At 38.8% G+C, this 27,615-nt stretch overlaps 1 protein-coding gene across 16 annotated transcripts in view; it reads right to left on the reverse strand.

The window, feature by feature from the left end:
• Nucleotides 1–27,615, reverse strand: part of C9H11orf65 (chromosome 9 C11orf65 homolog) — a 162,788-nt gene that overhangs the window by 93,444 nt on the left and 41,729 nt on the right. For 13 of the 16 annotated variants that reach the window (XM_054525006.1, XM_054525005.1, XM_054525011.2 and 10 more), the window contains exons 4-6: nucleotides 4,205–4,258; nucleotides 3,872–4,072; nucleotides 2,535–2,665 (exon numbers count right to left, since the gene is read on the reverse strand). In XM_054525006.1, the coding sequence (XP_054380981.1) occupies nucleotides 2,535–2,665; nucleotides 3,872–4,072; nucleotides 4,205–4,258 (386 nt within the window). The remainder of the gene's footprint in view (nucleotides 1–2,534; nucleotides 2,666–3,871; nucleotides 4,073–4,204; nucleotides 4,259–27,615) is intronic. The other 3 variants (XM_054525017.2, XM_054525014.1, XM_063711363.1) reach the window with 1 other exon arrangement.

Below are 27,615 nucleotides of genomic sequence, written 5' to 3' on the forward strand. Positions count from 1 at the left end.
TACTGCTGAGTAGTATTCCTTTGTGTAGATATCCTACCACTTGCTTATCCATTCACCTGCTGATGCACATTTGTGCTGTTTCTGGTTTTTCGCTATTACAATGACAAATAAACCAGCTATGAACATTCACATACAATCTTTCTGTGGACATGTTTTTATTTCTCTTGGGTAAACATGTAGGGGTGGAATGACTAGGTAGAATATTTGGTGTGTTTACTTGTTTTAAAAAAACCTGTCAAACCGTTTTCTGAAGTACACATTCTAATTTACATTTGCTCTGTATCCTTGCCAACAATTGGCATGACAGACTATTTCAGTCATTCTAGTGGGTGTGTAGTGATATCTCATTATCATTTTAGTTAGCACTTCTCTAATGATTAATGATAGTCACTGGTTGAGTTATGCTAATTTGCTATCTATATATCTTCACTGATGGAGTGTTTATTCAAATTTTTTTGCCCACTTTAAAATGTGATTGTTTGAGAGGTTTTTTTTTTTAACATATTCTTGATTCAAGAACTTTGTCAGATATATATTTTGCAAATGTTTTATCCCTGTCTATGGCTTGCATTTTTATTTTTGTAACATGTCAATCAAAGAACAAAAGCTTTTAATTTTGATGAAGTAAAATTTAAAATTGTTTCTTTTATAGTTCCTGGCTTCTGTGTCCTCTTTAAAAAATCTTGGCCAGAACAAAAGGCACTAAGATTTTCTCCTTCAATTACTTTTAGATGCTTTATGGTTTTTGCTCTTATATTTAGATCTATGATCTCTTTTCAGTTAACTTTACACATGCTGTAAGATAACACTCAAGTTTCATTTTTCTGCATTTGAAAATCCAATTTGTTGAAAAGACTATTTTTTCCCAATTAAGTTCCCTTGGCGCCTCTGTTGAAAATTAATTAACAATATACATGGAGGTTTATTTATTTATTTTTTTTGAGATGGAGTCTCGCTCTGTCACCCAGGCTGGATAGTGCGAGAGGATAGCAGTGGCTGGGGGGAAAGGCTGACTGATTCCAAGGAATGAGTCATCTTGCTCACCTGATTATTAAGATTCTTCTCTGTTGAGATTGTTCTTTGGTGAGCATTCACATAGGACACAAGCATCTTCTCACTTGGTGCCCATCTGGAGAAGTCTGCACATACCTCTTCCCCAGCCCACTTGTCACCAATTTTCTAATCATGTTCTTTCCAAATCCCTGACCATCCAGTCAAACCATCAGTCACCATCCGTCTGTAGATCATACTTCTGGCCATCTTTTCTTCCAGGCACAATATACAACCAGGTATGCTACTTGAGGTTCTGTCCCAGTGGAAGGATTTCCCTTCCCCTGTGTACTGCAAGTGAAGCTGTAATGCATATGGAACTTCCTTTGAGTCCCACCTTTTACTTGACCCCCTTAGGCCTGTTAGGACTTGAGTTTGACCAATGGAATGCAGAATAAATGTTGCTGTGACTTCCAAGATAAGGCCTTAAAAAGCCTTGTAACTTCCACTTTCTGTCTTTGATACTTTTTTTTGTGCTTGTTTCGAGACGGAGTCTCGCTCTGTTGCCCAGGCTGGAGTGCAGTAGTGCGATCTCTGCTCACTGCAAGCTCCGCCTCCCGGGTTCAAGCCATTCTCTTGCCTCAGCCTCCTGAGTAGCTGGGACTACAGGCGCCTGCCACCATGCCCGGCTAATTTTTTCTTTCTTTCTTTTTTTTTTTTTGGATTTTTAACTAGATACGGGGTTTCACCATGTTAGCCAGGATGGTCTCAATTTCCCGATCTTGTGATCTGCCCGCCTCGGCCTCCCAAAGTGCTGGGATTACAGGCGTGAGCCACCGCGCCCAGCCACATGGGGGTTTATTTCACAATTCCATGTTCTGTTCCATTGACCTATATTTCTGTCTATATGCCAATACCACAATGTCATGATTACAGTAGCTTTATAAGTCTTGAAATCAGGCAGTATAGTTCTCCAATGTTGGGATTCCATCAGGCTGCTGGGAAAAATATTAGTTATCACGGCCACAAAACCTTTTTGGAAGGCCTGAGGGTTTTCACATGACCTCGGTAACAGACCGGGCCGAAGGCGGCCTGGTCCCATTACCTTTAGTTAAAAAGATTAAAGTAGTAAACAACGGGATGTGGGGAAGTTTTATCTAGTTAGCTTGTTTACTCATGTGGTCTTAAGACAAGCCTTTGATGTGTGCTTTTTACTTGGGAAGTCCACAATGTCAGTTAGCCTCTAATGGCGTTCACTCAAGCTTTTGTTAACTAATCTTAATGAATAAATATGAGTCTCCCTAGCTGATTGGGGCCAGCCGCAGTGACAAGCCTCTCTTGGTGTGTAGGTGGTTGGACACTCAGCAGGACGGGCAAAACAGAATATCTGTGTGTCAGTGTGTGTTTTATTCATCCGTCGTTTGGGTCAGGGTCTACGGGCAGACCCCCTGCAGCTAATGCCCTCTTGTGAGGAGCAATACCTCATTTCAAATTTGTTTTTTTCCCAAAATACTACATATTTCCTTAGTGTTTCATCAACTTACATTTGCCTCATCCACTCTATTTTTCTAAGTTTTCTTTTCTTTTCCAAATCTTGCCTTCTCTTCAGTTTAGAGAAATGGAATTCACTTTCCTTTTTGTCTTCCACCACCATACCATCAGTAGATAGCCAAAACTATTGAGAAACAAAAATGAATATACAAAATGTTGAAATATCGATTGTGAGGTTATCTGGCAATAGACAAGAACTTCTATGTGTTCAGTAGGAATATGCCAAGATAGAAACAGAGGAAAGGATAGATACTTTCAAGGTATTTCTAAATAAGTGATGGGCGAGTAGTAGACTCAGCCTTCAGAAGCACATGCTACAGATAGATCAACAAAGTACCAGTGTACTGAGGTGCTTAATAAGTGTTTGTTGAATGGATAAATAAACAGATATATACTAAGAGTGTCTCATCTTCTCACATGAATAGACCTGACCTACTCTTAGTGCTGATGGCTTTTGACGACTCTAATCCTCAAGGAGTACAGCCACCCTTCAGGAATGCAGAAGTCCCTGTACCATGTCCTAAGACTTTGTAGTTTCCCCGTTATGACATTTTCTCCTAACTGGTTGTCTAATTTCCCCCTTCCAACTCATTCCCCCTGCTCTATCACACATACCCTAGATAATAAGGAGAGTTTGTTAATCCTTCCAAACACTATATATTTGCCCTTATTAAACCACTTAACATGTTTACTACACTGTACTGAAATATCCTGTTGACTTGACTGTCTCCCTAATTGAAAGACAACTACTTAAGTCTATCCCCTGCATCCAGAACAATGTCTGGTATATGGTTGATATGCAATAGTTTATAATTAAACAAATGAATGAATTCATACCTTGATCATTTTCACTTTTCATACTTGGTATATTCTTTTGTGTTTGTTTTTGTTGTTGTTGTTAGTTTGTTTTCTGAGACAGAGTCTCACTCTGTCGCCCAGGCTGAAGTGCAGTGGTGCCATCTCAGCTCAAAGTGCTGGGATTACAGGCATGAGCCACAGTGCCTGGTCATACTTAGTGTTAATATATTCAACATACCAAATTCTACAATCTGTATACTGGGTATATAATCTGCTGAGTACCAGAGAGTATCTAAAGATGGCCTAGATTCAAAGCTGATAATTAAAAGTAGAAATAAATGTAGTAAGAAAAAGATAAATTGCTGTGCCTTGAAGTATTATTAGCAACCCCTGAGTAGCTAATTTAAGCAAAATTTATCAATTAAATTACTAGGATTTATTATTTTAAAAAATAATTTTAAAATTAATTTTCGAAAAGACAAATGGGTTTCTAAATACGTAAGATTAAAAATTAACATTTCTCTTTTCTTACTGTATCAGAAACTGGCCTCCAGCCATTGTTTTCTATACGATGATACCAGCCACTATGATCCTCTTCCTGAAGATGATCATTTTTATTATGAGATGTATGCTTTGCTGGAAGTTTTGCATAATTTCTAGGGCTGTTAGCACACAGATCTTCAATAGGTCTGTGAGTAAAAATCTTATAGTATATATCAGGTGGAAATTTAACCTGTAGATGGAAAAGTTCAAAGAACCATTGTAATGTAACTACAAAAATGTTTTACATTTTGAAAAATTACATTGTTTCAATTTCATAAAAATGTGCTTTATAACTACTAAATAAGCATTCATCCATACTTACTCCACCTAATCTGAATCGCACATGAATGCCAGCAGCAGCATCTAGAAGCTCTGCCTATAAGAAAATATATTATTCTTATATATTATTCTTCAGGATTCTGTATGTATCAATTCACTATTTCTCACTCTATTATTTTAAATAATTGCTAAATATTGACTATTTAGGAAATAGGTCAGGTGAACCAACCTCAAATAATCAATTTTAAATTAGAAAAATTGTTTAAAAATTTTTTTTGAGATGGGATTTCACTCTGTTGCCCAGGCTGGAGTGCGGTGGCACGATCTCAGCTCACTGCAGCCTTAACCTCTTGGGCTCAAGCGATGCTCCCATCTCAGCCTCCCAGATAGTTGAGACTACAGGTGTGCACCACCATGCCTGGCTAATTTTGTATTTTTTTTTTTTTTTTTTTTTTGTAGAGACAAGAGTCTTCCTATGTTGCCAGGCTGGTCTCGAATTCTTGGCCTCAAGTGATACTCCTGTCTTGGCCTCCCAAAGTGCTAAGATTACAGGCATGAGTCACTGTGCTCAGCCATTTAAAATTTTTTTTTTTTGTAATTAGAAAATATTTTATGAGGCTGGGCATGGTGGCTCACGCCTGTAATCCCAAAACTTTGGGAGGCTGAGGTGGGTGGATCACGAGGTCAGGAGATCGAGACGACGGTGAAACTCCGTCTCTACTAAAAATACAAAAAATTAGCTAAGCACGGTGGCAGGCACCTGTAGTCCCAGCTACTCAGGAGGCTGAGGCAAGAGAATGGCATGAACCCAGGAGGCAGAGTTTGCAGTGAGCCAAGATCGCCCCACTGCACTCCAGCCTGGGCGACAGAGCGAGACTCTGTCTCAAAAAAAAAAAAAAAAAAAAAGAAAAGAAAAGAAAATATTTTATGAGCTAAGGACTTAATTTCTTACGGACATCTATGGTAAATAAAAAAATGATACCAAACTGTTTCCTCTTTATGCAATATATAAACATAAAAGCCAAGTAATTTTTTAGTCATAAAACTTAACTTTTAAATAACTCCTCAAATATTACATATAAAATATTATCTTGCAGGTAAATTCAAAGAAAAAATTATGACTGATCAACCTAAATTCAACAGTAGATGACCTTTCCTAATTAGCTATTGTTAAATTTAAAAATCCATGTTTAAAATTCTGGGTCGGGCATAGTGGCTCACACCTGTAATCCCAACACTTCGAGGAAGGTCGATCGTTTGAGGTCAGGAGTTCCAAAGCCAGCCTGGCCAACATGGTGTAACCTTGTCTCTACTAAAAATACAAAAATTAGCTGGGTGTGGTGTCGGGTGCCTGTAATTCCAGCTACTCTGGAGGCTGAGGCAGGAGAATCGCTTGAACTGGGGAGGTGGAGGCTGCAGTGAACAGAGATTGCACCACTGCACTCCAGCCTGGGCGACAGAGACTGTGTCTCAATAAATAAAAAAAAAAAAAATAAATAAAATAAAATAATGTAAGAATTGTATATAATAGGTTTTCTAGATTTTAATTTGGTATGCAGCACCAAATGGAAAGTAGAGAAAAAAATTCTTGGTCCTTTATCAGAAGACAGTTCAATCTTGTCTCCTGATCATATTAGGTTAGATCAGAAAATAGATGTTATTCAACCTATAGAGTCTTAAAGACAACATTAATTTTGCAGAATAATCTTCTCTTGACTAAAACTTTTATGAATTCAAATATGAAGTGTGAGATCCTGTTAGAAAATATTTTCTATATTTGAGCCATAATAATAATATATACACATTTTTTTCACTAAGGTGGACAGATCTTAAGTGTACAGCTCCATGAATTTTTACATATGTATTGTACTCTCTTGTGCTTGGCTTATTTTGCTCAACATGAATCTGTGATAAATCTCTAAGACTGGTGTATGTAGTTGTAGATAGCAGCAGTTAGTTCTTTTTCACTGCTATCTACCATTCCATCATATAATAGAATATATGACAATTTATATTATTGTTGGACATTTGATATGTCTCTAGTTTTGGGTTAAAATGAATAAAACTACGGTGAACATTCATTTTCATGTCTTCTGTGGGTTATAGCAATCATTTCTCTTTGTTACATACCCAGGAATGAAATATGAGAGGTCGTGAGGTATATATGGTATGTAAGTATACAGATGGCCCCGACTTAAAGTGGTTCAACTTACAATTTTGACTACAGTGGTGTGAAAGTGATATGCATTCAGTAGAAATCATACTTCACATTTTGAATTTTGATCTTTTCCCAGGCTAGCAATATGTGGTATGATGCTCTTGTCGTGATGCTGGGCAGTGGCAGCAAGCCACAGCTTCCAGTCAGCCACATGATCACGAGGGTAAACAACTGATACTCTACAGCAGGGGTCCCCAACCCCCGGGCCATGGACTGGTATCAGTCCATGGCCTGTTAGGACTGAGCCACACAGCAGGAGGTGAGCGGCAGGAGCATTACTGCCTGAGCTCCCCATCCTGTCAGATCAGCAGCAGCATTAGATTCTCATAGGTGCACAAACCCTCTTGTGAACTGCACATGCACAGGATCTAGGTTGCACACGCCTTATGAGAATCTAATGCCTGATGATCTGCGGTGGAACAGTTTCATCCCAAAACCATCCTCCACATCCCAAGTCTGTGGTAAAATTATCTTCCACTAAACCGGTCCCTGGCACCAAAAAGTTAGGACTGCTGCTCTACAGTATAGACTAAGTTAAATTGGTAAGTTATGTTTGGCAGGTTAGGTATATTAAATGCAGTTTTTACTTATGATATTTTCAACTTACAATGAGTTTATCTTAACATAACCCTGCCATAAGCCAAGCAGCATCTGTAATTTGCTGTACTAGTGACTACCAAAGAGTTTTCCAAATTTTTGTAACAATCCCCCACCAGCAATATATGAGAGTTCTGGTTGCTCTGTCTCCTTATCAACATTTGGTACTGTCAATCCTTCTAATTTTAGCCATTCTGGTGGGGTTATAATGGTAGCTCATTGTAGTTTTTAATTGTATTTTCTTATGACTAACCATGCTGAGCACCTTGTATATGCTTATTGGCCATATGGATCTATCAGTCATGCTAGTAGTTTATCAATTTTATTAACCTATTCAATGAACCAACTGGCTTTTATTTGCACAGTGGCACCATCATGGTTCAATGCAGCCTCAACCTCCCTGGCTCAACTGATCCTTCTACCTAACCATTCCAAGTAGCTGGGACTACAGGTACGCACCACCATGACAGGCTAATTTTTTTTATTTTTTGCAGGTAAGGGATTTCTCCATGTTGCCCAGGCTGGTCTCAAACTCCTGGGCTCAAGTGATCTGTGCACCTTGGCTTCCCAAAGTGCTGGGATTACAGGTGCGAACCACCCTGCCAGCCACTTCTACTTTCTATTCATTGATTTCTGATTTTATCTTCACTATTTCCTTCCTTTTACTTTTTTTCTTTTTTTTTTTTTTTTGAGACAGAGTCTTGCTCTGTCGCCCAGTCTAGGGTGCAGTGGCCCGATCTTGGCTCACTGAAACCTCTGCCTCCTGAGTTCAAGCGATTCTCCTGCCTCAGCCTCCTGAGTAGGTGGGATTACAGGCACACGTGACCACCACTGGCTAATTTTTTCATATTTTTAGTAGAGACGGGGTTTCACCATGTTGGTCAGGCTGGTCTCGAACTCCTGACCTCATGATCCCCCTGGCTTGGCCTCCCAAACTGCTGGGATTACAGGCATGAGCCACCATGCCCAGCCCCCTTCCTTTTACTTTCTTTGGTATTAATTTGGTTATGTTTTTCTAGCTTGAAGTGTAAACTTTGTAAATTGATTTTTAATTTTTCTTCTTTTCTAATATTTGCATTTAGAGGTATAAATTTCTGTCTGAGCTCTACTTTAGATACATTCCACAAGTTTTGATGTCATATTTTCATTATGACTTAGTATAAAATATATTCTAATTTTCTCTTTTAATCCATAGATTATTTAATTTCATGTGCTTAATTTGCAAAAATTTGGTGGTTTTCTACTTCTGTATTCTCATTAATTTTTAGTTTAATTCCACTGGGACTAGAAAACATTCTCTGTGATTTCAAAACTTGGAAATTTGTTAAGACTTTCATTAAATCCAAGCATGTGATCTATTATGGGAAACATTTTCTGTGCACTTAAAAACAACATTACTTTTGCAGAACTGTAGACATTTTGCAGTGTTGCAAAAGTAGTGACAGTGTTCTCTCTATATATCAATTAGGTAAAGAATTTAAAATCTACAATATCTGTACTAAATTTTTTTGCATGCTTGTTTCTATCAGTTACCAAGAGAGTTGTGTTAAAATCTTCAACTGTGCTTGATGATTACTGTATTTCTTCTGGTAATTATGTAAGTTTTCGTCTTATAAGTACAGAATTTTTATATTTTTCTATTGAACTGACTCATCATTATAAAACTGCTCTCTTTATATCTCACAAAACTTTATCCCTTAAAGCTTAATTTGTCCAATACTAACATAATGACACTGATTTTCTTTTTCTTTTTTTTTTTTTTTTTTGAGATGGAGTCTCGCTCTGTCATCCAGGCTGGAGTGCAGTGGTGTTATCTCAGCTCACTGCAACCTCCGCCTCCCAGGTTCAAGTGGTTCTCCTGCCTCAGCTTCCCAAGTAACCGGGATTAACTTTTGCCTGACTAAATTTTGTATTTTTAGTAGAGACGGGGTTTCACCACGTTGGCCAAGCTGGTCTCGAATGCCTGACCTCAAGTTATCCACCCACCTCGGCCTCCCAAAGTGTTGGGATTCCAGGCGTGAGCACCATGCCTGGTCTGACTTTCTTTTAATTAAAGTTTGCATGATGTATATTTTTGCATTGTCTTATTCTTATTGTTTCATATTCTTATTGTTTAAAGTATGCCTCAAAAATAATAAATAGATGGGGTTTTTGTCAGTCTGACAACCTTTGCTTTTATTTGGGTTCTTTAGTCTATTTACATGTAAAACATACACATGAAATCATATAAAATGCTCAATTAAAACCAGAGAAGGCAGAAAAATAAAGGAATACAGAAAAAAAAACAATGGCAAGAAACAGGAAACAACTACAAATACAATAATTATCAATTGAACTATATCAATAACTTTAAATGTCAATGATCCACATATACCAATTAAAAAGGGCAGATCAGAGACTGAGTGGATAAAAAAATCAAGACCCAACTATATGTTATCCAGAAGCAAACTACTTTAAATATAAAGACACAGATTAATAACAAATAAAAGAACAAAGACCAACCTGGGTAATATAGTGAGACTCTGACTCTACACAAAAAAAATTTAAAATTAGCTGGGTGTGGTGGCATGCACCAGCAGTCCCAGCTACTTCAGAGGCTGGGGTGGGAGGATCACTTGAGCCTGGGAGGTCAAGGGCTGCAGTGACCCATTATGACACCACTGCACTCCAATCTGGACAACAGAGTGAGGCTTTATCGAAGAGGAAGAAAGAAAAAAGAAGAAATAAGAAGAAGAAGAAGAAGAAGAAGAAGAAAGATATATGATACTAACACTAATAGAATGAAAGCTGAGCTGCTATATTAATTTCAGACAAGGCCAAATTAAGATCAAGGAAAACTGTCAGGACTAAATGGCGCATTACATGATGATAATGTATGTACTTAACAACAAAGCAGCAAAATATGTGAAGCAAAAACTGATAAAACTGCAAGAAAAAATATAGCAATTTATTATCATAATTGGAGATTTCAATACCCCTCTATCAGTAATTGACAGATTCAGCAAGTCAGAAAACCAGTAAGGCCATAATTGAACTGAACAGCAGCATAAATTAACTGGATCCAATTGATATTTATAAAACACTTATTCGAACAACAGAATATACATTCTTATCAAGCACAGACAAAATATTTGGCAAGACAGACCATGTTCTGAGCCATAAAACACACCTTAATACACTTTTTTATTTGTACAAATTTGTGCAGTATATGTGCAATTTTGTTACATGCATAGAATGCAGAGTGGTCAAGTCAGGGCTTTTAGAGTATCCATCACCCAATTAATGTACATTGTATCCATTAACTAATTTCCCATCGTCCACTTCCCTCCAACCAGCTCATCCTTCCAACTCTCCATTGTCTATCACTCCACTCTGTACGTTCATGTGTATACATTTTTAGCACCCACTTCTATGTGAGAACATTTGATTTATATATAAGATCATGTCATCAGTAAAAAAAGATAATCTGACTTCTTATTCTCCCATTTGAATGCCTTTTATTTCTTTCTCTTGCCTGATTGCGCTGGCTAGGACTTCAGTACTGTCCTGAACTGGAGTGGTAATAATGAGCATCCTTGTCTTTTTCCAGTTCTTAGAGGAAGCGCTTTCAACTTTTCCCCATTCCATACAATATTAGCTGTGGATTTGTCATATATGGGCCTATCTTAACAAATTTAAAAGGAATAGAAATCATACAAAGTATACTCTCACACCTCAATAGTATTAAACTAGAAATCACTAACAGAGAGATAACTGGAAAACCCCAAAACTTGAAAATTAAATAACACACTTCTAAATAACAAGTAGGTCAAATAAAGAGTCTCAAGAGAAGTTAAAAATACTTTGAAATAAATGAAAACGAAAATACAACTTACTAAAATTTGAGGGATTCAGCAAAAACAGAGCTTACAGGAAAATTTATAGTACTGAATGTGTGTATTAGAAAACAAAAAATATCTGAAAGAAATAATCTAATGTTCTGCCTTGAGGGACTAGAAAAGCAAAGCAAATTAAATTCAAAGCAAGCAGACGAAAATAAATAATAAAGATTAGAGCAGAAATCAGTGAAATTGATACCAAGAAATCTATAGAGAAAATAAAAGAAACAAAAAGCTGGTTTGAAAAGATCAATAAAATTGATAAGCTTCTGGCTAGGGTAACTAAGAAAAAAAGACAGATATTACACATTACTAATATCAGAAATGGTCCTTGTCATTTCTGTCTAATTGAATACTTTATTGTCATGATGGTGGTTACTCTTCATGGACATCTTAATCTTCCACACACATCCCCTTTTTTCGGAATAAAATTTGGAAAGAATGAAAATGGTGAAGGAAAAAAAAAGAAACAAAATAGAGGTCATCATTACTGATTGCATGGACACTAAAAAGGATAATAAACAAATTTTATGAGCACAAATAACTCTATGCCCTCAAATTTTATAACCTAGGTGAAAGAGACCAATTCCCTAAAGACATAATCTACCAAAAATCACAGAAGTAGTAGATAATTTTAATAGGCCTATCTCTATTAAAGAAATAGAATCAATAATTAAAACTTTTCAAAACAGAAAGCACAAGGCCCAGAATGGATTCACTGGTAAATTCTACCACACATTTAAAAAAGAAATTTATTTTACTACTTACAGTCTCTTCCAGAAAATAAAATCAAAGGGAATACTTCCTAACACATTTGATGAGGCCAGCATAACCCTAATACAAAAACCACACAGAGACATTACATGAAAGGAAAATTATAGACCAATATCTCTCATGAGCATAGACTTAAAAATCCTCAAAAAATTAGTAAGTCAAATCCAACAATGCATAAAAATAATTATACACCATGATCGAGTGGGATTTATTATGCAAGGCCACTATTACCTTGTATCAACAGGCTAAAGAAGAAAAGTTGTATGATCATATTAGCAGATGTAGAAAAAGCATTTGACAAAATCCAACACCCATTCATGATAAAAACTTTAGCAAACTAGGACTAGAGGGGAACTTCCTCTAATTAATAATATCTACAAGAAACATATACCTAATATCACACTTGATGGTGAGAAACTAAATGTTTTCCTACAAAGATGTCCCCTCACCTCTTCTATTCAACATCACACTGGAAGTCCCAGCTAATGCAATAAGACAAGAAAAGGAAATGAAAAGTATACAGATTGAGAAGGGGGAAAAAGAACTGTCTTTGTTCACAGATGACATGATTGTCTATGTTAAAAAATCCCAATGAATCACAAGGTTAATATACTAATCAACTGCTTTATTATATACCAGCAATAAGCAACCGGAATTTGAAATTTTAAAACACAATGTCATTTATATCAGCATGCAAAAAAGTAAAATACTTAGGTATAAATCTAACAAAATATATAAAAATCGATATGAGGGAAACTACAAGACCGTGATGAAGGAAATCAAAGAAGATTTAGATGAATGGAGAGATATTCCATACACCCGAATAGGAAGACTCAATATTGTCGAGATGTCTGTTCTTCCCATCTTTCTTGATCTATAGATTCAATGCAATCTCAATCAAAATCCCAGGAACTTATTTTGTGTATAAGGACAAACTAATTATAAATTTTAAGTGGAAAGGCAAAAGACCCAGAATAGCCACTATAATATTGAAGGTGAACAACAAAGTTGAAGAATTGACACTACCCAACTTCAAGACTTACCATGAAACTACAATAATTAAGACAGTGTGGTACTGGTGAAAGAATACACAAATAAATCAATGGAACAGAAGACAGAGCCCAGAAATAGACCCACACAAACATAGTTAACTATTCTCTGACAAAGGAGCAAAGGCAATTTAGTGGAGAAAGAATAGTCTTCAACAAATGGTGCTGGAACACCATTTGGACATTGCGGGAATCCACGTTCAAGAAAAAAAAAAATCTAGACAAAGATCTTACACCTTTCACAAAACAGTAACTAAAAATGGATCATAACTTAAATGTAAAATGCAAAACTATATAACTCTTAGAAGATAACACAGAAGGAAATCTAGGTGAGCTTGGGTTTGGTGATGACTTTTTAGATATAACACCAAAAGCATAATAGATAGGACGGACTTCATTAAAAAGTTGTACTCAATGAAGGGCATTAAGATAATGAAAAGACAGGTCATAAACTGGGAAGAAAATACTTGCAAAACACATATCTGATAAAGGGCTGGTATTTAAAATATACAAAGAACTCTTTAACCTTCACTATAAGAAAACAAACAATCTGAATTAAAAATGGGCAAAGGACCTGTAAAGCTATCTCACTAAAGAAGATATACAGACGATATATAAGCATATGAAAAGATGGTCAACGTTGTATGTCATTAAGGAATTACAAATTAAAACAACAATGAGGGCCCAGGCATGGTGGCTCAAGCCTGCAATCACAGCACTTTGGGAGGCTGAGGCAGGTGGATCACTTGAGGTCAGGAGTTCGAGACCAGCCATGGCTAACATGGTGAAACCCCGTCTCTACTAAAAATACAAAAATTAGACAGGCGTGATGGGGTGTGAATTCCAGCTACTCAGGAGGCTGAGGCAGGAGAATCACTTGAACCTGGGAGGCAGAGGTTGCAATGAACTGAGATTGTGCCACTGCACTCCAGCCTGGGCGACAGAGACTCCGTGTCAAAACAACAACAACAACAAAACAAAAACAATGAGATACCTCTATACACCTATTAGAATGACCAAATTCAAATACTGACAACACTAGATGCTAGCAAGGATGTGGAGTGGTAATTCTTTGCTGGTGGGAATGCAAAATGGCACAGCTACTTTGGAAAAAGTTTGGCAGTTTCTTATTGAACTAAATGTACTCTTACCATAAGATCCATCAATAGAGAATTTAAAAGAACAACAGCAAGAGTATATACATCAAAGGGGATAATGAGAAATAAGTGCATTGTCCGGGAGAAGATAAAAATGCAAATCTATATATGATTTCATAAGTCAAATATGCATGTTGCAATCTCTTGAATATGTGTAAAAGAATCATAATATATAGAGAAAAATATAAAAAACTCATTCCCATAGAAGGCCATAACATGTTGAAAAAGAACGTAGGACATCTGAGACATACAGAGAGTAAATAGTAACAGGGTAGATTTAAATCCCCAAATATCAGTAATTACATTACATGTGAATGAAGTAAATGTTCTGACAAAAGACAAAGAGTATCCTACTAGATAAAAAATGTTAGCGAACAACCTGCTGCCAGGTCAGGTGTGGCGGCTCATGCCTGTAATCCCAGCACTTTGGGAGGCCGAGGCGGGAGGACTGCCTGAGTTCAGGAGTTTGAGACCAGCCTGGGCAACATGGCAAAACACCACCTCTACTAAAAATACAAAAAATTAGCCGGGCGTGGTGGCACATGCCTGTAATTCCAACTACTGGGGAGGCTGGGGCACAAGAATGCTTGACCCCGGGAGGTGGAGGTTGCAGTGAGCTGAGATAGATAGTGCCACTTCACTCTAGCCTGGGCAACAGAACGAGACTGTCTCCAAAAAAAAAAAAAAAAAAAACAAAAAAAAAATCTGCTGCCTACAAAAAGACACAGCAAAAATGTAAAGATTCAGAATGTTGGAAGTAAAATAACAGGAAAGATGTACCATGCAAATAAGAGACAGTTGGTGCGCACATGTTCTCACTCATAATGGGAGTTGAACAATGAGAACGAACACATGGACACAGGGAGGGGAACATCACATTCCGGGACCTGTCGGCAGGTGGGGGCTAGGGGAGGGATAGCATTAGGAGAAATACCTAATGTAGATGACGGGTTGATGAGTGCAGCAAACCACCATGGCAAGTGTATACCTATGTAACAAACCTGCACATTCTGCACATGTATCTCAAAACTTAAAGTATGATAATAAAAAAAGGAAACACAATATTACTGACAATAAAACTTTCTGATTTGTTAAAAAAAAAAAAAAAGAGAGACAGTTGGTGTGGTTGTATTAATACCAGAAATTTGAGACCTTAAGGGATACACTTTATAATGATAAAAGGTTCAATTCAAGAAAGATACAATAATCTTAAGTATTCACTTAATAACATGGTCTCAGATATATACAAACCACCAGAAAAATAGACAAATCTTCAGTCATAGTGGAAGCTTTTAATACATATCTCTCAGTAACTGATAGTATAACTAGACAAAAATATTCAGTAAGGCTATAGAAAATCTGATCAACATAACTGAAAAATTTGACCTAATTGACATCTATGCAATACTATGCTCAATAACTAAAAAATATATACTCTTTTCAAGTACAGATAAAAATTTATAAAAAATAGACAACAGGGGAGGAGGAGCCAAGATGGCCGAATAGGAACAGCTCCGGTATACAGCTCCCAGCGCGAGCGACGCAGAAGACGGGTGACTTCTGCATTTCCATCTGAGGTACCGTGTTCATCTCACTAGGGAGTGCCAGACAGTGGGCGCAGGTCAGTGGGTGAGCGCACCGTGCGCCAGCCGAAGCAGGGGCGAGGCATTGCCTCACTCAGGAAGCACAAGGGGTCAGGGAGTTCCCCTTCCAGGGGTGACAGATGGCACCTAGAAAATCGGGCCACTCCCACCCGAATACTGTGCTTTTCCAACGGGCTTAGGAAACGGTGCCCCAGGAGAGTATAGCCCGCACCTGGCTCAGAGGGTCCTACACCCACGGAGTCTCGCTGATTGCTAGCACAGCAGTCTGAGATCAAACAGCAAGTCGGCAGCGAGGCTGGGGGAGGGGCGCCCGCCATTGCCCAGGCTCGCTTAGGTAAACAAAGCAGCCTGGAAGCTTGAACTGGGTGGAGCCCACCACAGCTCAAGGAGGCCTGCCTGCCTCTGTAGGCTCCACCTCTGGGGGCAGGGCACAGACAAACAAAAAGACAGCAGTAACCTCTGCAGACTTAAATGTCCCTGTCTGACAGCTGTGAGGAGAGCAGTGGTTCTCCCAGCACGCAGCTGGAGATCTGAGAACAGGCTGACTGCCTCCTCAAGTGGGTCCCTGACCCCTGACCCCCGAGCAGCCTAACTGGGAGGCACCCCCCAGCAGGGGCAGACTGACACCTCACACGGCCGGCCAGGTACTCCAACAGACCTGCAGCTGAGGGTTCTGTCTGTTAGAAGGAAAACTAACAGAAAGGACATCCACACCAAAAACCCATCTGTACATCACCATCATCAAAGACCAAAAGTAGATAAAACCACAAAGATGGGGAAAAAACAGAGCAGAAAAACTGGAAACTCTAAAAACCAGAGTACCTCTCCTCCTCCAAAGGAACGCAGTTCCTCACCAGCAACGGAACAAAGCTGGACGGAGAATGACTTTGACGAGCTGAGAGAAGAAGGCTTCAGACGATCAAATTACTCCGAGCTACGGGAGGATATTCAAACCAAAGGCAAAGAAGTTGAAAACTTTGAAAAAAATTTAGAAGAATGTATAACTAGAATAACCAATACAGAGAAGTGCTTAAAGGAGCTGATGGAGCTGAAAACCAAGGCTCGAGAACTACGTGAAGAATGCAGAAGCCTCAGGAACCGATGCGATCAAATGGAAGAAAGGGTATCAGCCCTGGAAGATGAAATGAATGAAATGAAGCGAGAAGGGAAGTTTAGAGAAAAAAGAATAAAAAGAAACGAGCAAAGCCTCCAAGAAATGTGGGACTATGTGAAAAGACCAAATCTACGTCTGATTGGTGTACCTGAAAGTGACGGGGAGAATGGAAACAAGTTGGAAAACACTCTGCAGGATATTATCCAGGAGAACTTCCCCAATCTAGCAAGGCAGGCCAACATTCAGATTCAGGAAATACAGAGAACGCCACAAAGATACTCCTCGAGAAGAGCAACTCCAAGACACATAATTGTCAGATTCACCAAAGTTGAAATGAAGGAAAAAATGTTAAGGGCAGCCAGAGAGAAAGGTCGGGTTACCATCAAAGGGAAGCCCATCAGACTAACAGCGGATCTCTCGGCAGAAACCCTACAAGCCAGAAGAGAGTGGGGGCCAATATTCAACATTCTTAAAGAAAAGAATTTTCAACCCAGAATTTCATATCCTGCCAAACTAAGCTTCATAAGTGAAGGAGAAATAAAATACTTTACAGACAAGCAAATGCTGAGAGATTTTGTCACCACCAGGCCTGCCCTAAAAGAGCTCCTGAAGGAAGCGCTAAACATGGAAAGGCACAACCGGTACCAGCCACTGCAAAATCATACCGAAATGTAAAGAACATCGAGACTAGGAAGAGACTGCATCAACTAACGAGCAAAATATCCAGCTAACATCATAATGACAGGATCAAATTCACACATAACAATATTAACTTTAAATGTAAATGGACTAAATGCTCCAATTAAAAGACACAGACTGGCAAACTGGATAAAGACTCAAGACCCATCAGTGTGCTGTATTCAGGAAACCCATCTCACGTGCAGAGACACACATAGGCTCAAAATAAAAGGATGGAGGAAGATCTACCAAGCAAATGGAAAACAAAAAAAGGCAGGGGTTGCAATCCTAGTCTCTGATAAAACAGACTTTAAACCAACAAAGATCAAAAGAGACAAAGAAGGCCATTACATAATGGTAAAGGGATTAATTCAACAAGAAGAGCTAACTATCCTAAATATATATGCACCCAATACAGGAGCACCCAGATTCATAAAGCAAGTCCTGAGTGACCTACAAAGAGACTTAGACTCCCACACATTAATAATGGGAGACTTTAACACCCCACTATCAACATTAGACAGATCAACGAGACAGAAAGTTAACAAGGATACCCAGGAATTGAACTCAGCTCTGCACTAAGCGGACCTAATAGACATCTACAGAACTCTCCACCACAAATCAACAGAATATACATTTTTTTCAGCACCACACCACACCTATTCCAAAATTGACCATATACTTGGAAGTAAAGCTCTCCTCAATAAATGTAAAAGAACAGAAATTGTAACAAACTGTCTCTCAGATCACAGTGCAATCAAGCTAGAACTCAGGATTAAGAATCTCACTCAAAACCGCTCAACTACGTGGAAACTGAACAACCTGCTCCTGAATGACTACTGGGTACATAACGAAATGAAGGCAGAAATAAAGATGTTCTTTGAAACCAACGAGAACCAAGACACAACATACCAGAATCTCTGGGATGCATTCAAAGCAGTGTGTAGAGGGAAATTTATAGCACTAAATGCCCACAAGAGAAAGCAGGAAAGATCCAAAATTGACACCCTAACATCACAATTAAAAGAACTAGAAAAGCAAGAGCAAACACATTCAAAAGCTAGCAGAAGGCAAGAAATAACTAAAATCAGAGCAGAACTGAAGGAAATAGAGACACAAAAAACCCTTCAAAAAATTAATGAATCCAGGAGCTGGTTTTTTGAAAGGATCAACAAAATTGATAGACCGCTAGCAAGATTAATAAAGAAAAAAAGAGAGAAGAATCAAATAGATGCAATAAAAAATGATAAAGGGGATATCACCACCGATCCCACAGAAATACAAACTACCATCAGAGAATATTACAAACACCTCTATGCAAATAAACTAGAAAATCTAGAAGAAATGGATAAATTCCTCAACACATACACCCTCCCAAGACTAAACCAGGAAGAAGTTGAATCTCTGAATAGACCAATAACAGGAGCTGAAATTGTGGCAATAATCAATAGCTTACCAACCAAAAAAAGTCCAGGTCCAGATGGATTCACAGCCGAATTCTACCAGAGGTACAAGGAGGAGCTGGTACCATTCCTTCTCAAACTATTCCAATCAATAGAAAAAGAGGGAATCCTCCCTAACTCATTTTATGAGGCCAGCATCATCCTGATACCAAAGCCTGGCAGAGACACAACAAAAAAAGAGAATTTTAGACCAATATCCTTGATGAACATTGATGCAAAAATCCTCAATAAAATACTGGCAAACAGAATCCAGCAGCACATCAAAAAGCTTATCCACCATGATCAAGTGGGCTTCATCCCTGGGATGCAAGGCTGGTTCAATATACGCAAATCAATAAATGTAATCCAGCATATAAACAGAACCAAAGACAAAAACCACATGATTATCTCAATAGATGCAGAAAAGGCCTTTGACAAAATTCAACAACCCTTCATGCTAAAAACTCTCAATAAATTAGGAATTGATGGGACATATCTCAAAATAATAAGAGCTATTTATGACAAACCCACAGCCAATATCATACTGAATGGGCAAAAACTGGAAGCATTCCCTTTGAAAACTGGCACAAGACAGGGATGCCCTCTCTCACCACTTCTATTCAACATAGTGTTGGAAGTTCTGGCCAGGGCAATTAGGCAGGAGAAGGAAATCAAGGGTATTCAATTAGGAAAAGAGGAAGTCAAATTGTCCCTGTTTGCAGATGACATGATAGTATATCTAGAAAACCCCATTGTCTCAGCCCAAAATCTCCTTAAGCTGATAAGCAACTTCAGCAAAGTCTCAGGATATAAAATCAATGTGCAAAAATCACAAGCATTCTTATACATCAATAACAGACAAACAGAGAGCCAAATCATGAGTGAACTCCCATTCACAATTGCTTCAAAGAGAATAAAATACCTAGGAATCCAACTTACAAGGGATGTGAAAGACCTCTTCAAGGAGAACTACAAACCACTGCTCAAGGAAATAAAAGAGGATACAAACAAATGGAAGAACATTCCATGCTCATGGGTAGGAAGAATCAATATCATGAAAATGGCCATCCTTCCCAAGGTAATTTACAGATTCAATGCCATCCCCATCAAGCTACCAATGACTTTCTTCACAGAATTGGAAAAAACTACTTTAAAGTTCATATGGAACCAAAAAAGAGCCCGCATCGCCAAGTCAATCCTAAGCCAAAAGAACAAAGCTGGAGGCATCACACTACCTGACTTCAAACTATACTACAAGGCTACAGTAACCAAAACAGCATGGTACTGGTACCAAAACAGAGATATAGATCAATGGAACAGAACAGAGCCGTCAGAAATAATGCCACATATCTACAAGTATCTGATCTTTGACAAACCTGAGAAAAACAAGAAATGGGGAAAGGATTCCCTATTTAATAAATGGTGCTGGGAAAACTGGCTAGCCATATGTAGAAAGCTGAAACTGGATCCCTTCCTTACACCTTATACAAAAATCAATTCAAGATGGATTAAAGACTTAAATGTTAGACCTAAAACCATAAAAACCCTAGAAGAAAACCTAGGCATTACCATTCAGGACATAGGCATGGGCAAGGACTTCATGTCTAAAACACCAAAAGCAATGGCAACAAAAGCCAAAATTGACAAATGGTATCTAATTAAACTCAAGAGCTTCTGCACAGCAAAAGAAACTACCATCAGAGTGAACAGGCAACCTACAAAATGGGAGAAAATTTTCGCAACCTACTCATCTGACAAAGGGCTAATATCCAGAATCTACAATGAACTCCAACAAATTTACAAGAAAAAAACAAACAACCCCATCAAAAAGTGGGCGAAGGACATGAACAGACACTTCTCAAAAGAAGACATTTATGCAGCCAAAAAACACATGAAAAAATGCTCACCATCACTGGCCATCAGAGAAATGCAAATCAAAACCACAATGAGATACCATCTCACACCAGTTAGAATGGCAATCATTAAAAAGTCAGGAAACAACAGGTGCTGGAGAGGATGTGGAGAAATAGGAACACTTTTACACTGTTGGTGGGACTGTAAACTAGTTCAACCCTTGTGGAGGTCAGTGTGGCGATTCCTCAGGGATCTAGAACTAGAAATTCCATTCGACCCAGCCATCCCATTACTGGGTATATACCCAAAGGACTATAAATCATGCTGCTATAAAGACACATGCACACGTATGTTTATTGCGGCATTATTCACAATAGCAAAGACTTGGAACCAACCCAAATGTCCAACAATGATAGACTGGATTAAGAAAATGTGGCACATATACACCATGGAATACTATGCAGCCATAAAAAATGATGAGTTCACGTCCTTTGTAGGGACATGGATGAAATTGGAAATCATCATTCTCAGTAAACTATCGCAAGAACAAAAAACCAAACACCGCATATTCTCACTCATAGGTGGGAATTGAACAATGAGAACACATGGACACAGGAAGGGGAACATCACACTCTGGGGACTGTTGTGGGGTGGGGGGAGGGGGGAGGGATAGCATTGAGAGATATACCTAATGCTAGATGACGAGTTGGTGGGTGCAGCGCACCAGCATGGCACATGTATACATATGTAACTTACCTGCACATTGCGCACATGTACCATAAAACCTAAAGTATAATAATAATAATAATAATAATAATAATAAAAGAAAAAAAATAAAAAAAACAAACCAAACAAAAACAAAACAAAACAAAACAAAAAATAGACAACAGAGGATTGAAAGTACAGCACAATCAAAATAAGGGCTGAGAACAAAAAGATAACTGGCTAATTTCCAAATGTCCAGGAATTTAAAAGTACAATTCTAAATAACTGAAATAAAGTAGAAATTTTAAAATATTTTGAATTGAATTTGATATGAAAATATGACATATCAAAACTTGTAAGCTGCAGCTAAGACCATTCTTAGATAAAAATTTATGTCCTTAAATACATATACCAGAAAAGGCTACAAATCAATAAATTCAGCATCCATTTCAAAAAGTTAGAAAAATAACAGCAAACAGGATTCAAAGAAAATATAAAGAAGGAAATAATAAACAGCAAAAAATGATGAGGTAGGACACAAATGAACAATACAAAGAAACAACAAAGCTAAAAATTGTTTTTGGAAAAGACTAATAAAGGTAATAAACTCCAAAGAGACTGCTCAAGAAAAAAAAGAGGAGAGGCAAATAACCAATACCAGGAATAAAATAAAGATAACTATTACAGATTCTAAGGCATTAGAAAGATCATAAAAAGTATTATGAATAATTTTAAGCTAATAAATTTGAAAATTTAGATGAAAACTTTAAATTAGAAAAATACAACTTATCAAAGCTAGCACAAGAAGAAATACAAAATAGAAATAGAACTATAATTCTAAATTTAATGTAATTTAAAATCTTTTCATGGAAAAAACTTCTGGCACAGATGGCTTTATTAGTAAATCCTTACAAAGTACATTTAAGGATGAAATAACACTCAATGTGAAAAAGAAATTCAGAAAATCAACAGAGTAGAAACATTTCCCAATTTGTTTTAGGAGGCCAGCTAAATGTGATACCAAAATCTGACAGAGACAGTAAATTAGACGTTCTGCAGGAACACAGGTGCAAATATTTATACCAAATATTAGCAAACTAAATTCAGTGATATTTTAAAGGGATAAGATAATCATAACCAAAATGTACCTATTCTAGGAATGCTAAGACGATTTAACATTCAAACAAAAAATGAGAACAAAAGAAAAATAGTATCTCAATTAAAGCAAAAAAGGTCTCATAAAATTTAGCATCTGTTCTTGGATTTCTAAAAAACTCTTGTCTGGGCACAGTGGCTCATGTCTGTAATCCTAGCACTTTCAAAGGCCAAGGCAGGAGGATTGCTTGAGGACAAGAGTTTGAGACCAGTCTGGAAAACATAGGAAGACTCTGTCTCTACAAAAAAAGTTTTAAAAAATTAGCTGGGCATGGTGGCCCACACCTGTGGTCCCAGCTACTTGGGAGGCTGAGGTGGAAGGATCACTTGAGCCCAGGAGGTTGAGGCTGTAGTGAGCTATGAGACCTGGACTCTAAAAACAAAATCAAAAAACTCTTTTAGTTCAACAGGAATAGAAGGAAACTTCCTTAATCAGATAAAAGGATTCTATAACAAACAAACAAACAAAAATAGCATACCTCATACTTAATGATGAAATATTGATCCTTTCCCTCTGAAATCCAGAATAAGACAGTGGTTATCACTTCTATTCACCATTACTGAAGGCTCTAGCCAGTGTATAATGGCAAGAAAAAGAAATAAAATGTATCATGTTTGAAAAGGCAAAAACAAAACTCATTGAGGATGACATGATTGTTTAATTGAAAATCCAAAATAATCAATGTACACATTATTAGAACTCATAAATGAGGATTGCAAAGTTGTTGGGAACAAAGCTAATGTGCAAAAATTGATTGTCTTTCTACATAACAGCATCAAAAATAAGAAAATAAAAATTTTGTAATTACCATTTATAGGAGCATTAAAAAGCAAGTTATAAATCTAGCAAAAGATATGCAAGACCTCTCTAAAGAAAACTATAAAGCATTTGTTGAGAGAAAATTTAGAAGAACTAAATAATATTTCAAATTAGGTTTTCCAAAAGAAGATGCTTATATGAAGTTTGAGTGCCACAGGTTTATTAGGGCTCAATACCTATGGAAGAAAGGGGAGGGAAGAAGAACTGGGCAGTAGAAGAGTTGGAACTGCAATGTAAGCCACACAAAGCCTGGGCCAATTCTGCTGGGACCTCTAAAGTGAATACTGCCAAAAGAGTTGATGCACATCACAATGGCTTCTAGACCCATCTCCTCACCCACCACATTCTGCTCAGTCACTGGACATGGGATTCCCTGGAAAGGGTTGACCTAGCATCAGGCAGTTCTTTGCAGTTAGGGTAGAAACTGAAGATCCTCACAGCTGGAGGCTGTCTGTGGACTGCAGTCCCTGAGATTGGGTAGTAAATCCTTCTTAAAGAGGGATCTAAGCAGCATATCCCTTATTTCCCACAAATGTTCATGAATTAGAGCTCTCAGTATTGTCATGATACCAGTTTTCCTCAAATTGAGCTAAATATTCAATACAATCCCGATCAATATTCCAATAGACTTTTAATTTTTTATTTTTATTTTGTAGAGATGGGGTCTCACTATGTTGCCCTGGCTGGTGTCAAACTCCTGAGCTCAAGTGATCCTCCTGCCTCAGCCTCCCAAAGTGCTGGGATTACAGGAGTGAGCCACCGCACCCAGCCAAAATTCCAATAGACTTTAAAAATATGTTTTATTTTGGTAAAAATCCACACAACATAAATTAACCATTAGTGACATTTAGTACTTTCATATTGTACAGCCACTACTTCCACAATATTTTCACCACTCCAAAAGGAAACCCCATATCTGTCAAGCAGTCACTTCCTTCACCCTAGCCCCCAACACCTGGCAAGCACTAGTCGTCTTTCTCTTTTTTGATAATCTCTATTTGTTCAGACATTTCCATGTATCTTTCTCCTCAGCTTCATTCTACCTAGATTTTTAGGTTTGCCTGTTCTTGCCTTGTCTGCCGTCTATTGCCTGAGGTGGCTGCAGGTTGTATATGATTTTAAATCCTGTAAGCTGGCCCATCCCTGTGATGGCATGGAGAGGTGTGAAATAAAGGGAAGCCTCTGTGCAGGTTCCTCGGGTAACTGCCAGACAGATCAAAATACACAACCAGGCCAGGTGCGATAGCTTACGCCTGTAATCCCAGAACTTTGGGAGGCTGAGGCGAGCGGATCACTTGAGGTCAGGAGTTTGAGACCAGCCTGACCAACATGGTGAAACCCTGTCTCTACTAAAAATACAAAAAAAAAATAGCTAGGCTTGGTGGTGGCGCCTGTAATCCCAACTACTTGGGAGGCGGAGGCAGGAGAATCACTTGAATCTGGGAGGCGAAGGTTGCAGTGAGCTGAGATCGCGCCACTGCACTCTAGTCTGGGTGACAGAGCAAGACTCCATCTCAAAAACAAAAACAAACACACACACACAAACATAAGCACAATTTTTGAGAACAAGTTCTATATTTTACACTCTGGCCCCAAAAGGCCACACCAGGAATAGGGGCCTTTGTTTCCACGGCTGCTGTCAAGCTGAACAACAAGGGATGTTTGATAGGTAGGCAAAAACACCACCCTGCTTTCTTAAAGTTTAGTAGCCTTTTTCTCCATTAAAAGCATTCCCCTGGTTGCTCTAAGTTTTTAATTAGATTCCAGAGTTCCAATAAAGCTAATTCTGACAGTTATTCTTTTTTTTTGAGATGAAGTCTCATACTGTCACCCGGGTTGGTGTGCAGTGGCACAATTTCGGCTCACTGCAACCTCTGCCTCCCTGGTCCAAGCGATTCTCCTGCCTCAACCTCCCGAGTAGCTGGGACTACAGGCGCATGCCACCATGCCTGGCTAATTTTTGTGTTTTTAGTAGAGACGGGGTTTCACTATGTTGGCCAGGCTGGTCTTGAACTCCTGACCTCATGATCCACCCGACTCAGCCTCCCAAAGTGCTGGGATTACAGGCGTGAGCCACTGCACCTGGCCAACACTTATTCTTAGAACTCCTTACTCTACAATTTTCACTTCCCCAACAGATTTATTTTGGTGTGGAAATTGAAAAGCTAATTCAAACATTTATGTGGAAACAAAAAGCATTCAAGAATAGCCTGGAGTGTTTTCTTGAAAAAAAATTGTAAGATTGGAGGTCTTCTCTACCATTTAATAGGATTGTTATAAAGCTGTAATAGTTACAACAACAGTAGAAAAATAGACCAATGGAACAGACCAATACATAAATGGCCACCTGATTTAATTATTTTAAAGGTGGCACCGCAGAGCAGTAGGGACAGGACAGTATTTTCAATAGTGTTTAATCACTTGGATATCTGTATGGAAGAATAAGAATGTTGACCTGGGCTTGGCATGGTGGCTCACAACTGTAATCCCAGCACTTTGGGAGGCCAAGGTGGGCGGATCACGAGGTCAGGAGATGGAGACCATCCTGGTTAACATGGTGAAACCCCGTCTCTACTAAAAATACAAAAATTAGCAGGGCATGGTGGCGGGCAACTATAGTCCCAGCTACTCAAGAGGCTGAGGCAGGAGAATCACTTGAACTTGGGAGGCGGAGGTTGCAGTGAGCCAAGATCGCACCACGGGACTCCAGCCTGGGCGACACAGCAAGACTCTGTCTCAAAAAAAAATAAAATGCTGACCTGTACCTCACACCATACACAGAGGTCAATCCCAGGTGGACTGTAGATCTAAGTATAAAAGGCAAATCAATAAATCTTGTATAATATAAGAGAATATTTTTATAACCTTGGAGTTGGAAAAGGTTATAAAAAGCACCAGCTGTGCATTCTGGCCAGATACTATGCTTTTCGCATGATCTTCCCAACCTGCACAACAGGAGATTCCCTAGGGTGCCTATGCCAACAAGGCCCTGGGTTTCAAGCACAAAATTGAGCAGCCCTTTGGGCAGACATCAAGCTAGCTGCAATTTTTTTCTCATACCCCAGTGGCACCTGGAACGCCAGCCAGACAGACCCATTCACTCCCCTAGAAAGGGGGCTGAAGCCAGGGAGCCAAGTGGTCTAGCTCAGCGGATCCCACCCCCATGGAGCCCAGCAAGCTAAGATCCACCAGCTTGAAATTTTTGCTGCCAGCACAACAGTCTGAAATCGACCTGGGACGCTGGAGTTTGGTGTGGGGAGGGGCATCTGCAATTACTGAGGCTAGAGTAGGCTGTTTTCCCCTCACAGAGCACCTGGGGGAAGGGGTGGCTGTGGGTGTAGCTTCAGCAGACTTAAACGTTCCTGCCTGCCAGCTCTGAAAAGAGCAGCATATCTCCCGGCATAGTGCTCGAGCTCTGCTAAGGGACAGATTCCCTCCTCAAGTGGGTCCCTGACTCCCATGCCTCCTGACTGGGAGACATCTCCCAGCAGGGGTTGACAGACACCTCATACAGGAGAGCTCTGGCTGGCATCTGGCGGGTGCCCCTCTGGGACAAAGCTTCCAGAGGAAGGAACAGGCAGCAATCTTTGCTGTTCTGCAGCCTCCACTGGTGATACCCAGGCAAACAGGGTCTGGAGTGGAACTCCAACAGACTCCAGCAGATGTGCAGCAGAGGGGCCTGTTAGAAGGAAAACTAACAAACAGAAAGGAATAGCATCAACAGCAACAAAAAGGACATCCACACAGAAACCCCATTTGAAGGTCACCAACATCAAAGACCAAAGGTAGAGAAAACCACAAAGATGAGGAAAAACAGGCACTAAAAGGCAGAAAATTCCAAAAAACCAGAACACCTCTTCTCCTTCAAAGTATCACAACTCCTCGTCAGCAAGGGAACAAAACTGGACGGAGAATGAGTTAGATAAATTGACAGAAGTAGGCTTTAGAAGATGGATAACAAACTCCTCTGAGCTAAAGGAGCATGTTCTAGCCCATGCAAGGAAGCTAAGAACCTTGAAAAGAGGTTAGAGGAATTGCTATCTAGGATAACCAGTTTAGAGAAGAATATAAATGACCTGATGGAGCTGAAAAACACAGCACAAGAACTTTGTGAAGCATACACAAGTATCAATAGCCGAATCGATCAAGCGGAAGAAAGGACATCAGAGATTGAAGATCAACTTCATGAAATAAAGCATGAAGACAAGATTAGAGAAAAAAGAATGAAAAGGAGTGAACAAAGCCTCCAAGAAATATGGGACTATGTGAAAAGACCAAACCTACATTTGATTGATATACCTGAAAGTGATGGGGAGAATGGAACCAAGTTGGAAAACACTCTCCCAATACAGGAGCGCTCAGATTCATAAAGCAAGTTCTTAGAGACCTACAAAGAGACTTAGACTCCC

Source organism: Pongo abelii, chromosome 9 (assembly GCF_028885655.2).
Source record: "Pongo abelii isolate AG06213 chromosome 9, NHGRI_mPonAbe1-v2.0_pri, whole genome shotgun sequence".
In the NCBI taxonomy this organism is placed as follows: domain Eukaryota; kingdom Metazoa; phylum Chordata; class Mammalia; order Primates; family Hominidae; genus Pongo; species Pongo abelii.